General features: G+C 37.2%; 2 protein-coding genes across 2 annotated transcripts; one reads left to right on the plus strand and one right to left on the minus strand.

The window, feature by feature from the left end:
• Nucleotides 1-4,454: 4,454 nt before the first annotated feature.
• On the minus strand, nt 4,455-4,760 carry mrpl57 (mitochondrial ribosomal protein L57). Its single transcript, XM_061745152.1, has one exon. It carries the CDS (start codon nt 4,758-4,760, stop codon nt 4,455-4,457), a length of 306 nt encoding a protein of 101 aa, XP_061601136.1.
• A 2,726-nt stretch (nt 4,761-7,486) lies between these two features.
• On the plus strand, nt 7,487-13,920 carry LOC133463436 (cytochrome P450 3A30-like). The gene is made up of 13 exons (XM_061744979.1): nt 7,487-7,623; nt 7,734-7,827; nt 8,007-8,059; nt 8,352-8,451; nt 9,213-9,329; nt 10,846-10,931; nt 11,029-11,171; nt 11,252-11,376; nt 11,950-12,034; nt 12,250-12,410; nt 12,512-12,738; nt 12,932-13,094; nt 13,164-13,920. Exons 1-13 carry the CDS (start codon nt 7,556-7,558, stop codon nt 13,236-13,238), a joined length of 1,497 nt encoding a protein of 498 aa, XP_061600963.1. The 5' UTR covers nt 7,487-7,555; the 3' UTR covers nt 13,239-13,920.
• Nucleotides 13,921-15,131: the final 1,211 nt, after the last annotated feature.

Genomic DNA, 15,131 nt, shown 5'->3' on the forward strand with positions numbered 1-15,131 from the left:
ACAATAGGGGCATCAAAACTCAAATACCCACAGATAGCCTACATAAGATACATAGAGTAAGTGAAAGCAATAAAACCGCATTCAGCGTACAATGCTGTTCTCTAAACCAGAGAATAATGGTAATAATCAAAATTCTTGAAAAAGATGGCCAAAATTGTATTTTTCCAAGGTTAGTTTTTCTAAGGGTAGGAATGGTGTGAGTTGATCTACGAAAGTCTGGAGGAGATGGAGGGGAATCGTACATTTCTTTGCAGAGTAAGTGATTCAAATTAATATCCTTCATTTTTTGTTATCTAGTTGTAAGTTATGTGTCATTTAATAAATATAAACTACTGTTTAAATCACATTTTTTGTCCAGGACTAATTGTGTAAGGGAATGAATTGAATTCCAATAATTTTTTTTTTTTTTATTGAAGAAGTTATATACAAAGAACATCAGACAAGTGCTTCAATCAGTGTTCACACTACATCACAAATGACCAGTGTAGAGAGAGATCTTTGCGGACTCAGATGATGCCTCCACTTATTATTATCTGTGGGAATTTTACACATTGTCTCCCATCTAAAAATCTAACCTTTCTGTTATTTTACAATCAACACATGCAAGCTGATCTTTTGAGAACTAGAGCATTAAAGCCAAAGCTCTGTGAGAGTGGATCTGTTGGCTTACATCTGTACTTCAGCAAATATTCTGTAAAACATTGTACATGTCTAAAATCATTTGTAAATTAACAGCATTTGGTATAGAACATTTAGAAAAACTAAAATGTAGAATGTAAATGCTGTAAAGAAAACATAAAACAACACGTCAAATTAAACTTCATAGTATACTTTCTGAGCAAATGATGTCCACCTGCGCTCAGAAAACAAGTCTGAGCGTCTGCCTCGTCAACTTCACATTTGAAACGTCATGTGGAGTTAAAGCATCAGTCCAGTGTGAGAAAATATCTGAAAGTCCTTGACAATCAAAAAAAGTCATGAGGAAAGACCAAGAAGACCTAACAGCCCCAAACAATCCCAGTCACACTGCTGCACCTTCAGGGGTTTGATTTCCCAGCAACAGGTAGACAAACTGATAATGGACTACATTGTTGGAGATTTACAGCCTCTGAGTTTAAAAGCTGAGTTTAAAGTTTAAAACCCACTAGGACAATACATGAATGTATACAGTGAAGAGTTTTAGGATAGGGTGGCGCTTCATTCGTACTTCTCTCACCTAAAAATATTGAAATGAACTGAATTTGAACTAGTTCAAAGTGAAAATGGTGAACTATGAACGTGAACTATTCATTTTTAAACTATGTGAACTGAACTTTGAACTAGTTCACGAGAAGTATGAACTTGCACAACACTGGCTACAATATATATGTAACAAAAAAATAAATGTAAAATTCCAGTGAAATTAACAGAAGTAGGGAGAATGACAAGTGCTTACAAGTGAATAAATAAAATATGAAAAAGGGAAAAAAAAGTAAATAAAAAAAAAATACAATGTATGAATATACATGTATTCATCTTTTAAAAAAAACTTCTCGTATATATCGGTGGATGTTGTACTTTGTTTGGTGTCAATTAGTTTAAGTGATTTAATGTAGTCTACTCTCTAAACTCAAGTAAGAGACCTTTAAAGTGGGGTGGAGTTTTGGAGTATTTACATTTGTGTATGTGAAATTTGCCATACAGAATGAACAGGTTTATAATAAAACCAGTCATTTTCTTCATGGACACGTGTCCCTTTTATTCATTGCAAGTCTATCTCATGAAGTCATACAATAAAACTTGAAAGTAACTGACCAAGGCCCAGGGTTCAAAAGGAGAGGTGGGTGGGTATCCCAGGCTGGAGATAAGTAAATGGTATACAGAAAATAATGACCTGTAACATTTTACATGTAGCTAATTTAAGCAGGGAAATAAAATATATTGTCAAGCGTGTATTACCAAATACTGAAACTTGAGTGCAGTGTCAGGGATCCATTTATCTGACAGTTTCATGTTGAAGGCCCATCCACATCTCTTCAATGAAAGAAACTGCATGTTAAACAACAGTTCAGTTCTTAGTGTCCTGTTTTTAGGACAGTCTATTTAAGTTTAATAAATCATACTGTTTTACTGTAGGCCCTTTAAACCTTTAACTCTTCTTTACAAATCTTAATTGTTGAGAAACATTCCTCACAGCAACATGAGTTAGTGTAATCTATTACTTAGGGAATGATAATACTTTAAAGATGCAATACATTTAATTCAATATACAGGAGTTATTTTCTGCTCCCAGTCATAACCACCTAACAATGAAGCTTTTAAGAAACTAAATGACAGTTACTACCAGATACGATTTCGCTTCAGAGATTAAAGTATTACCGAACTGAAAAGCAAAACTCCCTAAAGCCACTCTGTTTCAATGCCACTTCTGACCACATGGGGGCAGCATATCACAAGAAAGACCAGGCGTACTGCATCTCTGGTGGGACGAGGGCTTTGTTTACAATGTAGTATGTAAGTACTGGATACTAGTCTGGAATCCATGCCAGACTTTACCCACTCATAATAAGCATTGTGAGTCGTACTTATGTCAGTACAACAGAATTGGCTATCAACCAAGAAACGTGTTTTGAAATGTTTTCCTGAACCACCGTGAGCTTTCAATATGGCACACATTCACATTGGCACTTTTTTGATCAACTCATGCAATGTCAGACCATGCATTTACATCCATTTTATTCATTTCTCTTGTTTTCACTATTTTAACTACTCAAACAGTATTTTTAATGCCAGCACCAACAGCTTGGAAAATGCTCTTGTAATCAGAGAAGAAATAAAAATCAATTGATTGGAAGGAGGGGCTCATAAATAATCCTAAAACTGTGATCATTATCTTGACTATTCCAAAAGTATCAAGTATTTAAACAGTATCTGAATACTGGGGCTGTCGATCTTCAGAAATGCTCATGTAATCAGAGATGTGGGAAAAAAGAAGATGCTCAAAGTACATTTAGATAGTCAGCTGATCTCTTACATTTGGGCATATAAATTATATAACACTGACGAACCTAAACCTGACCAGATACCAGATAATATTTCAGCCCACACAAGAATGTTCAGTAGAAACTACAAATGAGTGCACCCTCTGGCAGGCCCATCAACCTGGAAAAGGAATACATGCACAACATGACCTTTCTTGATTATTCCATAGTCCAGTTGTCATGTTTCTGAGGAAATTGGAAGTCTTTTTTAAATCACCATCACTATTGAATGGTTCTCTAGAGACAACACAGCTATTTAATTAACTTCTCTCCACATTGTTTACACCCAAATGCTATTGTTCTCATACTTTTCCTGAGCTCCACTGTTGATTTCGATAAAGAGTTCAACATTTTTTCCCCTCTGATATAATCAGAGGTATAATCATAACCATATCACATTAGTTAAAAATACAACTGTTGTTTAAGCTTTAACCCTCGAGTATTGGTAGCATACATCAAGTTTTACTATCCATAAGTTTAACACTACTGTTCTTGTTTTCTGCAGTGTGTCTTCATTTAAGGAAATATGACCTTTGTGTCTGTTTCTTTAACTTCCTGTTACATAACTTATCCTATCCTTTCAAGATTATGAAAGCTGCCTCGCCTGCTGCCCCCCCTTTATGGTGGTGTTAAGTCTATGGTAATAACTGTTATCAGACAAGTCACTGTCATAGTGTAATGTTGCATGCAAGCAAATTGCAGATGCAAGCAGATCCGCCATTGAGTCACTGGAGAACCCCTAAATCTCAGCAATGTCGTCATGATCTGCATCCTAAGCCTTCTGAATTGAATTTGAATCGATGATCTGCATCCTCTCATGCGACTGAAGTAGGTTTAAATTAAAAAAATAGGAAAAACAAAACAAAAATGACAAGACTCCTGAGGAACAAATATGTTAATGAAATTAATTCCTTGAACCTTGAAATGTACAAAACCATGGATTTTCAAAATTGAATTATTAAAAAAAAAAAAATTTAAACCTCTAGTTTCCACATTTGAACTTGCTGATAGTCACCACCAGATGTTGACAACAATAAAGGGAAATTAATCTTTTATATAAGTTACACAACTTTGCCCCAACTTACCTAGAAAATCTTAATCATTCCTCCAATATTGTTATACAAGTACAGAGATTTTAGTCAACATAGTGATGGTTTATTTCAGTTTTAAGATGTACTTTTGTATAAACTTTTAAATAAGGACAAACAAATCAAAATGTGTTACAGTTTTTATGCAAAAAGCCAACACTGATTGTGATGAAATCAGCTTTTCTGACATGCCATTTTTCTGCCATGTTTTATGGCAACTTTTCAGATTATATATGATGTTTCACTTAACATACTTCAGCATGAACAAAACAAAACCTTTTTTGAACAATTATAGGTTACATGATGAGGAGAGTCTTTGCACGTCATCCTGTTGCTCACATCCACTTCACCATGTCTTGGTGATTCTCAGATGGCTCAGGTGATCCGTTATGAACTTATGCTGAGGAAAATTTGCAAATTTGCCCTCCTTGATCTTGAGCCAGGCTTGGGCTCTGCGCTCTGCGGCGTGGGAGTGCTCCTGCTCTGGGGTCATGTACGCCCGGCTGATCCAGTATTCGTTCTCTGCTTCACGGTCCAAATGTTTCAACATATTGCGTTTCATCTGCCACGTTATCGGTCGAGGACGGCGATACTTTCCAATCCACTGCTTTCCAGGAATGCCCTTCCGCAGCAGGGTGAGGGTGAGGAACATGGTGGCCGATTAAATCTGGAAAAGAAATATCACTTAATTGTTAAAATGACAATTCGTGCCAGAGTTTTTTAGGGTAACCAAAGGCTTGAGCAAGAGTGCAGCATACCACACTTAAAACAAATATTCAGAAAAGGTTAAAGAAGTATGAGGTAAAAATTAAGGGGTTGACTGGTCTTTTAAGCTGCCATCTGTCAAGATCAAGCATCCATGAGATTTACAAAAAATAAAATAAAAACAAGCCAAAGCAACAGAGGTCTCATCTTGCAACCTCCAGAGAAGTAAAAATGTCTGGTAACTTATTACCACAGATCACCTCAAGGAGACCCAGGTCTATGTCCTGAAACGTCAGCGGTCTTTAGGTGGAAGGAGTGGGACATATACATTAGGCAGTGATGTTCATGTTGTCACTAACTGAGGACTCTCAGAGCAAAGTGAATTCTAATGCATTAGTTTATATTGGGTTTTATTTTGACTAAAGTGCAAGCAGTAAGATTATATTTTATCAGTATTATACTTTCTGCCAACAGATAATTTACTAGTATGCGATTAACCATGCAAAAATCTAAAAGGTGCATCCAAGTGGTTTCACTTTCGACCCAGTGCAAATCAACTGGGATTGGCGAAATCCACAAGCAAAAGATAATTCCTATCTCCTTCCTCCATAAACAGGAGGCAAACCTCCAGAACATTAACTTTAGGATGCAGTCTAGGATGCAGACCATCGTTAAGTATACTGCACGCTTTCCAAAAAACTAAACTAAAAACAATCAAGCACAGGTACAGATTGAGGCTGTAAACATTGAAAGAGTACATGAAACTAATTTTCTTGGGGTAATTATAGATGACAAGATTTGCTGGAAATCTCATATTAAACACATCCACAACAAAGTATCTAGAGGCATCTCAGTTCTGGCCAGAGCAAAGCAATTCCTGGATAGCAAATCACTCCGCATTCTGTTCTGTTCCCTAGTTTCGCCTTATCTGAGTTACTGCTTAGAGGTTTGGGGATAAAAGTTCACTGCAACCACTATTCATACTGCAGAAAAGAGCCATAAGGATAATTCATAAGGCTGGTTTTCGTGAACACACCAATTCCTTATTCTTCAATTCTAAAATAATCAAATTTTTTGACATAGTAGAATTCCAAACCGCACAATTCATGTATAAAGCTAGGAAGAACTTATTACCATCTCACTTGCAGGAAATGTTTTATGACAGGGTGTAATTTAAGGGGTACTCTAAATTTTAAGACTCGTAGAACACGAACAACTATGAAAATATTTTCTATATCAGTCAGTGGAGTTAAACTATGGAACAGAATGGATTCAGAATTAAAACAATGTCCAAACATTAACCAGTTTAAAAACAAATATAAAAACATGATTCTCATGAGGTACAAAGAGGAAAGGGTTTAGCGGCTTTTAGGGGCCTGAATATAACACTATTGGGTGAATGGGTAGATCTGTGTATATTTATGTACAGAAATGGGCAGCAAAGTGTATATATATATATATATATATATATATATATATATATATATATATATATATATATATATATATATATATATATATATAGTGTAAATAAGTATATTTATATAAATATCTATATGGGCATGTGTGTACAAATATATAGAAATATTCAACTATGTGTGTGTATGTATGTATGGTGTGAGTATAATTACAGTATATAATATATAATACTATTATATTATATATAACAGTATATAATAATAGTAATAATAATAATAATGATAATAATAAGAATAATAATAATAATACTGTTACTTAGCAGTGTGAGTACAGTGTGTGAATAATTATAAATACAAGTTAAATGATCAGTGAATGGGGGTAGGACTAAATAAGTTTACACTTCTTCCTTTTTTTGGCACATGTAAATCAAGTTAGCAGTCGCAGACCCTTTACACAGCGAGGTGATGGGGACTGTTTTACAGCAGGTCGAGTTAGTGACATAAACAACCTCATCTAGCACTGAAGGGCAAATAAATAGCACACTTTTGAAGGCAACCAAATTACAACAGCTTCAAATAAATGGCATCCAAGACACAGCACCAGTGTCACCAGAGTCTCTATTTACGCTTGAGTTCATCGCTGCAATTAAAAAGTGCAGATTAGGTTTGGTTGTCTTTGCTGCAGCGGAACACAGCAGAGTTTAAAACGTCTCCCTCGCAGCGAATACAACACACAACTGTCAGACTCGTGGGGTTTCTTTAGCTCACCTTCTGAATGTCTTAAACGTGATTCTACACCGACTAAATGACAAATACGGCGTGATTTAATTAAGAAAAATCTAATCCAGAGTGAAAACGTGACAAGCAGTTAGTTCACTAGCTTGGAGGTCATGACGTCACGTCCGGGTTTTCTACGGTGTCGGAGTTGGGTCAAACATTTACAAAGCGCGTTTCTAAAACTATATTTATCATGAATGTTTAATACAGTAGGCGATTTATGTATAATTTATCATGGATAAAAGTGGTAGCCTGATAAACACAACCATTATTTTAATGGAAATACATTTTTCCTCAAGTGCAATTATATCTGTTATATATGTGTATTTCCTGACGAAGATTAGTTGATTAAATTGTATTATTCTGATATCATTATAAATTTTCTGCTAATTTTTTTTAACATAACAACAGCAACAACCACACACTAACTGAGGTCAATGTCCACCTCTGAACTTCAGGACTCCTCCTACAGTGGAGAGGCTTTAAAAACCACTTGTTTGAAACGCATTTCCTGATTTGGTTTGCAATCGGATTCAGTTGATTGAAAATGATATTCATAATGTTTTCAGCGACCACATGGACTTTGCTGGCTCTCTTTCTAACCCTGTTATTACTGTGAGTAACACCTATTTACTGTCAAAGTAGTATGTTATTGTTTTGCATAGACAAACGTCTGTTGAATTGTTCTTGACCTCTTTCTCTCCCTCTCACTTTCCCGGAAATAGATATGGAATTTGGCCATATAGGTTTTTCAAAAAACTGGGAATATCAGGACCAAGGCCTCTGCCTTTTATTGGAACAATGTATGGTGGAATTAAGGTAACTTGCACACACAATTGGGAACCAGATTGGTTTGTAAGAAGTTCACTGATTGAAAATCAGAGAGGAGGGTATTTGTGATAATGTGTTTTCATGACATATTTTGCCTTTAAACTATAATTCAGTTTCAGTAATGTCCATGGCTTATTTTCAAGACATTGTTCTGTCATTTTATGAAGGGCATCGTTCGTTTTGACTATGAGTGTCAGGCCAAGTATGGAGATGTCTGGGGGTGAGTATTTGGATCATCAACAGTTATGGAGGAAGCATCTGTCCTAGAATGTGTTAGTATAGAATTCAAATTTCCCCTCTCAATAAAATGAACAACAAAGGGAGATTTATTTATACTGCACATTTTTAGGTTATTCTTCCATTTCAGTTTGTACTTCATGAGGTTACTTATTTTTTGGGAATAATTCCTCCTCGTGGGCTCATTTGTAGCAGCATAGCCTGAAAACGTATCTGTGTTTGTGTGTGTGTGTGTGTGTGTACGTGGGTTTTGTTTGTTTGTTTGTTTTTCCTAGATTGTTTGAGGGACGACAACCAACGTTGATGGTTTCAGACCCAGAGATTGTCAAAACTGTGTTGGTGAAGGAATGCTACAGTGTGTTTACAAACCGCAGGGTAAGAGAGGGTATACAATTCTTATGCCCTAGTACAGGGGGCAAATGTAATTTAAGAACATAAGCCTGAGATCAGGCCAGGAGTAAAGGGTTAGGGGAAATAAATCAAATCAAATCAAATCTTTATTTGTATAGCGCTTTTCATACAAAATAAAAAATGCTACGCAAAGCGCTCAATGAGCTTTTTGACTTTCATTACTGTCCTGGAGTGTCTAAAAAGAGTCCTTAAGCATAATGAAGGATTACTTCAGACCATACACCTCATCTCCTGCAGCCAACAAAAAACAAACTCAAACACTCCAGCATTTCGCTATCTTCGCACAAACTGGAAAAGCCAGTCATGTGGCTTTGGTGTTGTTTTGATTTTCAGTGTAGATTGACCATGCTGTGGACTAACATAATAATGATCTCTAGGATATGACGATACCTATGAGGTTATTAGAGCTCTTTTGCCCTGTAAATAAAACTGAGGCCTATATACAGTAGCTCAGATTATAAAAACGGGACACTGTGGTTCACAGTTAACATGATGGTAACCCCAGCGTTAGAGTTCAAAGGCTAGTGCTTCCTTGGGAAACAGTCTGGATTTTTCAGGAATTGCATATTTGAGTCATGTTTTGTCCCTTTATGTACCGAAATTGCCAATAAGCACAATTGAATCAATAAGCCATGAGAAAGAAAGTGGTAATAAGAAGTCATATTGACAGAGCTTTATGCGAGCTCTTCAAACATCTCTTTCACACCTACTTCTTCTGTTTCCAGGATAATCTTGAATCAGGTGGACCACTGGATGATGCAGTTAGTGTAGTTAAAGATGAAAGATGGAAACGAATTCGCAGCACACTCTCTCCATGCTTCACTAGTGGGAGACTGAAACAGGTTGGCATTTTATCTCAGTTCACAAAACCAATCTGCCCTTAATTATTTATCGCTCTGATAAAATTGACCTTCCAGTTTTATAAGCCTTGTTAAATTACATTTGTGAATTTCATTGTTTTGTTAAGGCAAAACAAAACCACTTCATATACAGTATGTAAAGTGTCTGCAAGAGACTCTGTGGGCTGTATGGTTCACTTTAGTCACTTAAACAGTGCTGTGACTTTATGTTTGTACAGGTTTAAAACATCCTGATGCAGAAACACAGGCCCACATAGCATAATTGAAACCTGCATCAAATGGATCATATGCATCAAATTGATGATATTTCCTGGCCACGTTGGATCTTTTTGGAATAAGCAAGAAACCATCTCTGTTATTTTTTGTTTTTTTCTCTTATTCTGGAAAACCAATGATTTTTTTGAGCTGTGTCAACCACCCTCTGGAAGGCTTCCCTGTCTGCCTCCAAACACTTCCCAAACCATGCTAGTATGGAATATGTCAAAATTCTTTCCACGCACCAGTAAGGAGGAAGACATGTGATTTGTTTTCCTCAGTGTCCTGAGGAGGTATAATCTTTGCTGGCTCTTTTTTAGTGCAACAGTGGTGTTTATGCTCCATTTTAGGTTTGGATTCTTAGAAATGTAAAGTTTGTCACTTGTTCAACCTCCTTGTCTCCTATCCTGGTGACAGGTGTGGTGAATCTGGGTTGTTCTTTCACCCCTTTAAATGCATTAAAAAGGTTTATTACAATAAAAGTAGGCAGAAAAACAGATCTGCAGAATCTGGGATCTTGCTAAGCCAATTGTGAAAAAAATTCACGAGCATGCCCTCAACTCAAGCTTTTAAAGGGGACAAATGAAAGAGAGCCTGCCCCACACAATTAAATTGTATCTACAGCGGAACTTATGAGTAGAGAGAAATACATCTTCCTTTTCAAAGAAAGTCCAGGGAGACCCAAATTCTTCTCTTAAGAGAAGGTGTTCAAGAGTCCAGACGCTATACAGGTTCATGCCTTGTTTCAGCCTGAAATCCAGGATAAGCTCCTTCATCTTTTTGATATGTAATGACGAATGTATTTTCCGCACAGTCTGTCAGCTTGTCAACTTTCGTACCTGCAAGCAGTCTGACCCTCATCTGAAAATAAGACCCGCAACAGCTTTGTCATGGGCAACGTTGATGATTAGGTTTGTGGGATGAGTGGGTGGGCAGTCGCAGGTGTAGAGGGAGTATAAAACAGAACAGGCTGAGGACACACCCTTGCGGTGCTCCCATGATGGGTTTCAGGACTCAGGAGATGTGGGGCCCAGAGACAGTTGTTTTCCTGTGCTCCAGAAACAGTTTCTCAAAGCACTTTGAGAAAACAGAGTATTGTTTTGATTAATAATAAAAATGGTTTCATCTCCGTGTTCTCTGTCCTCAGACTAACTGAAGGAATTCATGTTAATTTTTGCTAAACAAACTATGTAAAAGACTATTGTTTACATCACAAAACTTTTTTTTGTTCTTCCCCTTGAAGATTTTTCCCATTGTTGCCACATATGCTGATCGACTTGTTCAGAAACTTGGAAAGACAAATCTGGATGAGTCCGTCGATGTCAAACAGTATGTTAATAATCTGTTGTATACCATCATTTATACCATCAGAGCAATGTTTGCCTTTAAATAAATAAATACGGTAGCGCTTGAATGTCTTTGTCAGATTTGTGGCACCTTACAGTTTGGACACTGTAACGAGTGCATCTTTCAGTGTGGAGGCCGATACCATAAACAATCCTGATGACCCTGTAAATGTTCAAATCAAGAAGGTTCTGAACATGAACCTTTGGCCTTTTCTTTTAATGAGTATGTTCCCCTTCTGCTGTTTAATCAAATATATTTTAAATATAAGTAGATTTTGTTAAACAAGTATCTTATTCTTTCAGTGATCTTTCCTTTTTCTGGTCGTCTGATGAAGCTCCTTAAAATTGAGATATTCCCCAGAGCAAGTGTGGAGTTTTTCTTCAACATCATCAAGAGATTTAAAGACCAGCATAACGCAGAGGAATCGGTAAGCATTTAAACTTAGCCACGTCTAAAAAAGTTGCATTGAATTAAAGAAATTCTGCAATATTTGGAGAAAATAAACACCTTTTTTCTGTCAATAGCATATTTATGTCTGTCTGTTTAATAGCTGTGCTCCATCTACAAATTATACTTGCACAAACTTGTTTAATTGACACAAAAACTATAAAGGAAGACTAGTAAATTGCCTTTTTTAAAAGTCAGAGTTATGGTAACGATCAAGAAAAGTTGTCTTCCCAACAGTCTGCAGCCGGACCCGTCTTGGTAATAAGAAATCAACAATGATGGCAAAAGGCTTCAGACAGAGTAAAACAGAAATCAAATTCCTTATAATAAAGATGACAATAGTTGAAAATGGTAAAAGTGCAATAAAAAATTTTCAATAAAAGAAAAAGGAAATTGGCCCAAATATTTTTTTACTCTTTTAACTGCAATTTATTGTGTTCTGTAAAAGACAGTATGCTAGTATGCATACTTCCTTTCCAGTTTCTTTCTTTCTCCTTCAAATACAGACATTTTAAGTTTGTGTGACACTTGAATGTTATCTGTACCAATCTAGACACGTGGAGATTTCCTGCAGGTGATGATTCAGAATGAGATTCCAGAAAAAGATATAAAGAATGAACATGAGCAGCCAAGTAAAGGTATGTTTTCACCACAACAGTAGTTCTTGATGACTGAAGTGATACGGAGTCTGCAATTTAAAATGATCTCTGGTATTTTCATGATCAGATGAATGAAATTAGCTTTGGCCTTTCTGATTGTATTTAGAATGTCTGAAATCAGCAGCAGTACAGCAACTTTGAATGAGATGTTGAAATAAACACTCACAGAAACGATTTTCTGTTTTTGGTTGCAGGTTTGACTGAACACGAGATCCTTTCTCAGGCCTTCGTCTTCATCTTTGGTGGCTATGAGACGACCAATGTCACCCTGTCTTACATCCTTTACAATCTGGCCACAAACCCTGATCCAATGAAAACTTTGCAGGAAGAAATCGATGCCAAGCTCGAGAAAGATGTACAACAATTCTGCACATGACTTGCCACTATTTCAGATCCTGCGGTTTACATTATCTTAATCTTTTTGTGTTTACATTCCTCCACATGTTATGCGTCTAGGCCTCTATTACATATGAGGACCTGAATAATCTGCAGTACCTGGACCAGGTCATTTGTGAGTCGATGCGGGTGATTCCCACTGCACCTCGTCTTGAGAGAATGTGCAAGAAGACTGTGCAGATCCACGGACTCACCATCCCTGAAGGAACCCTGGTTGGGATTCCTGTACACATGTTACAGAAGGACCCACGCTTTTGGAACTCACCTGAGCTTTTCAGACCAGAGAGGTACATTTACAGAGAACAAAAGTTGATATTACTTACATCTAATATTAAATAAACCCTGCCAACAGAGTCGCTTTTTAGATTATCGGTTTTACTTTAAAAAGATGGTTTTACATACAGTATACGCAATAGTGTAAATATAGATGGCTGCATCGAAAAAGAATCATGATTTTAAACCTCAGTCTGGTCTGTCCAGGTTCAGTAAAGACAATGAGAGCGAGGTGAACCCGTATGCATACATGCCATTTGGCCTCGGCCCTCGTAACTGTGTTGGGATGCGGTACGCAATCCTCGTCGTGAAGGCGGTTGTTGCGCGTCTGCTGCAGAACTACACTGTGGAAACATGCAAAGACACCATGGTAAGACAAATACAGTATTCCCAATTTCATTTTGCTCTGCTGTCTATTTACAACCATTTCTGCGTTCAGATTCCTCTGCAGTTTGACTGGAAGTTTCAACCACTTAAGCCTGTAAAGCTCAAGTTTGTTCCCAGAGAGAAGTGATCCAAGATGGAAAAGCTCCAAATGTAATCTATACAGAGAACAATGCTCAATCAAATGTGTCTTATTTTTTTATGTATTTTTCAGTATTTCTGTCTCAATGTTCAAGACGTAGAAATTCTTGTAAAATTTTAAATATCTTTATTATAAAACACTTCAATTTACAGTTTTCACTTTTTCTTGATGTCTCAAGGTGTATGCATTTAAATGTCAAATGTCAGGATAAAAATTTTCAGTTGTGCAGGTGAGAGAAATTTTAAAATAAAAAATGAACACAAATATAATCCATTCACCTGATTATATAGGATAAATTGTCTCGTCATGAGCCCTCTGCTGTGTTTTTCAGTTGATACTGTAAGTGCAGAAAAATGCTAGAATTCCCATGAAAGGTATAAAGACAAAAGACTTAAATATCTTTACTCTGTGACTGTTTTCATGTGTTAAGCTTCACTTTAAACCAGTTCTAGATGATGCACATTGTATTTCATTGTTGTCTGATACTGGTTTGGGCCTTGGACCTTTTGCACCTATGTCTGTCAACCCCTGTGAGTTTGTACAAATCGTCGCGTCTTTGCCTTGGTTTCTGTTCATTTTCTTCTCAGTTTGTCTGTGATGCTTTGTTTGAATGTACTGCTTATTAAAACCTTTTTTTTGTTCATTAAAACCTATTGGTTTGCAAACTTCAGCCTCTGGTCTCCTGTAATTGGCTGCTCCTGCTGCGTTTCCTGCCCAGTGACAGTAGTTTCTCAACCTCTGTGGATTAGAACACACCCTCATAATATAGAAATTGTATCCACCTTATTCCTAGCCCCCATGAGACTTTGCGTGAATTATGGGTGCGACTTCCGGTGCGACCGGAACCGGCGTTTGTTTACATGCTGAGTGAACGCGTTAACCCTCTTTCTCCGAGCGTTGGGGATATAAAACGTGGAAACACCACCTGTCACAGCTAAAACGGGACAATATCATCTTACCTCTGCCTACTGCTATTGAGGGTTGGGAGGACGACCTGAAGAAGGGAAGAAATGCTTAGAAGATGGGAAGTATCTCATTCTTCCCAATGGGATGAATGAGGTAGAAATGACCAGACGAATGATTTAGGTGTCTCCCTAATTTGGTCATCATCCCTCTGGCACCAAGGTGTACTGTACACTAGTGATCTTCAATACCAACTATTTCCTTTCCGATTCGATATTGAGTCAAATTCGGGCTATCGGTGATACCGATTTGATACCGATACATTGTGCCAATCCACCTAATGTGACCGGTAAATCTAAAAAAATTGGTGTATTTTAGATATTTTAATATTGATATATGTATAATATATATTTTGTATATGAATTTATTTTAGATAGTTTAACAATACATGATATAAAGTGACATAAGGTTTTGTTTTGTCGTTTGTGTGTGAAAATCATATATTTCATACGTGGACACGGCCAGGTGAGTTTGCGTCGTGGAAGCATAAGGACGTTCAAATGCTCTCATCTGCAGGACTTAAAGGAGCCGTCTGTAAGAAATGGCCAAAACTGGTACTGCAGTCGCTTTCAAAATATTGTTGATCGGTGTGTACCCTCCCCCTCCTCCCCCCGACCAGAGGTTGCCAGGTAGGCTGCAGAATGCAGCAGGGACTTAGGCTGCCATGGCTGCCATAATTAGAGCCGAGCTGGCAACCCGGATGCCGAAACAATACTGACTTGGTGATTGGGAGATAGGTGGAGGGTGGAGCTTCAGAAACAATACTGACTTGGTGATTGGGAGATAGGTGGAGGGTGGAGCTTCAGAAACAATACTGACTTGGTGATTGGGAGATAGGTGGAGGGTGGAGCTTCCGGCCAAAACAAAAAATGACAACATAAACATCAGTTGAGGGGCCTGTACTACGAAGCGGGATTT

This window comes from Cololabis saira, chromosome 17 (assembly GCF_033807715.1).
Source record: "Cololabis saira isolate AMF1-May2022 chromosome 17, fColSai1.1, whole genome shotgun sequence".
Classification (NCBI taxonomy): domain Eukaryota; kingdom Metazoa; phylum Chordata; class Actinopteri; order Beloniformes; family Belonidae; genus Cololabis; species Cololabis saira.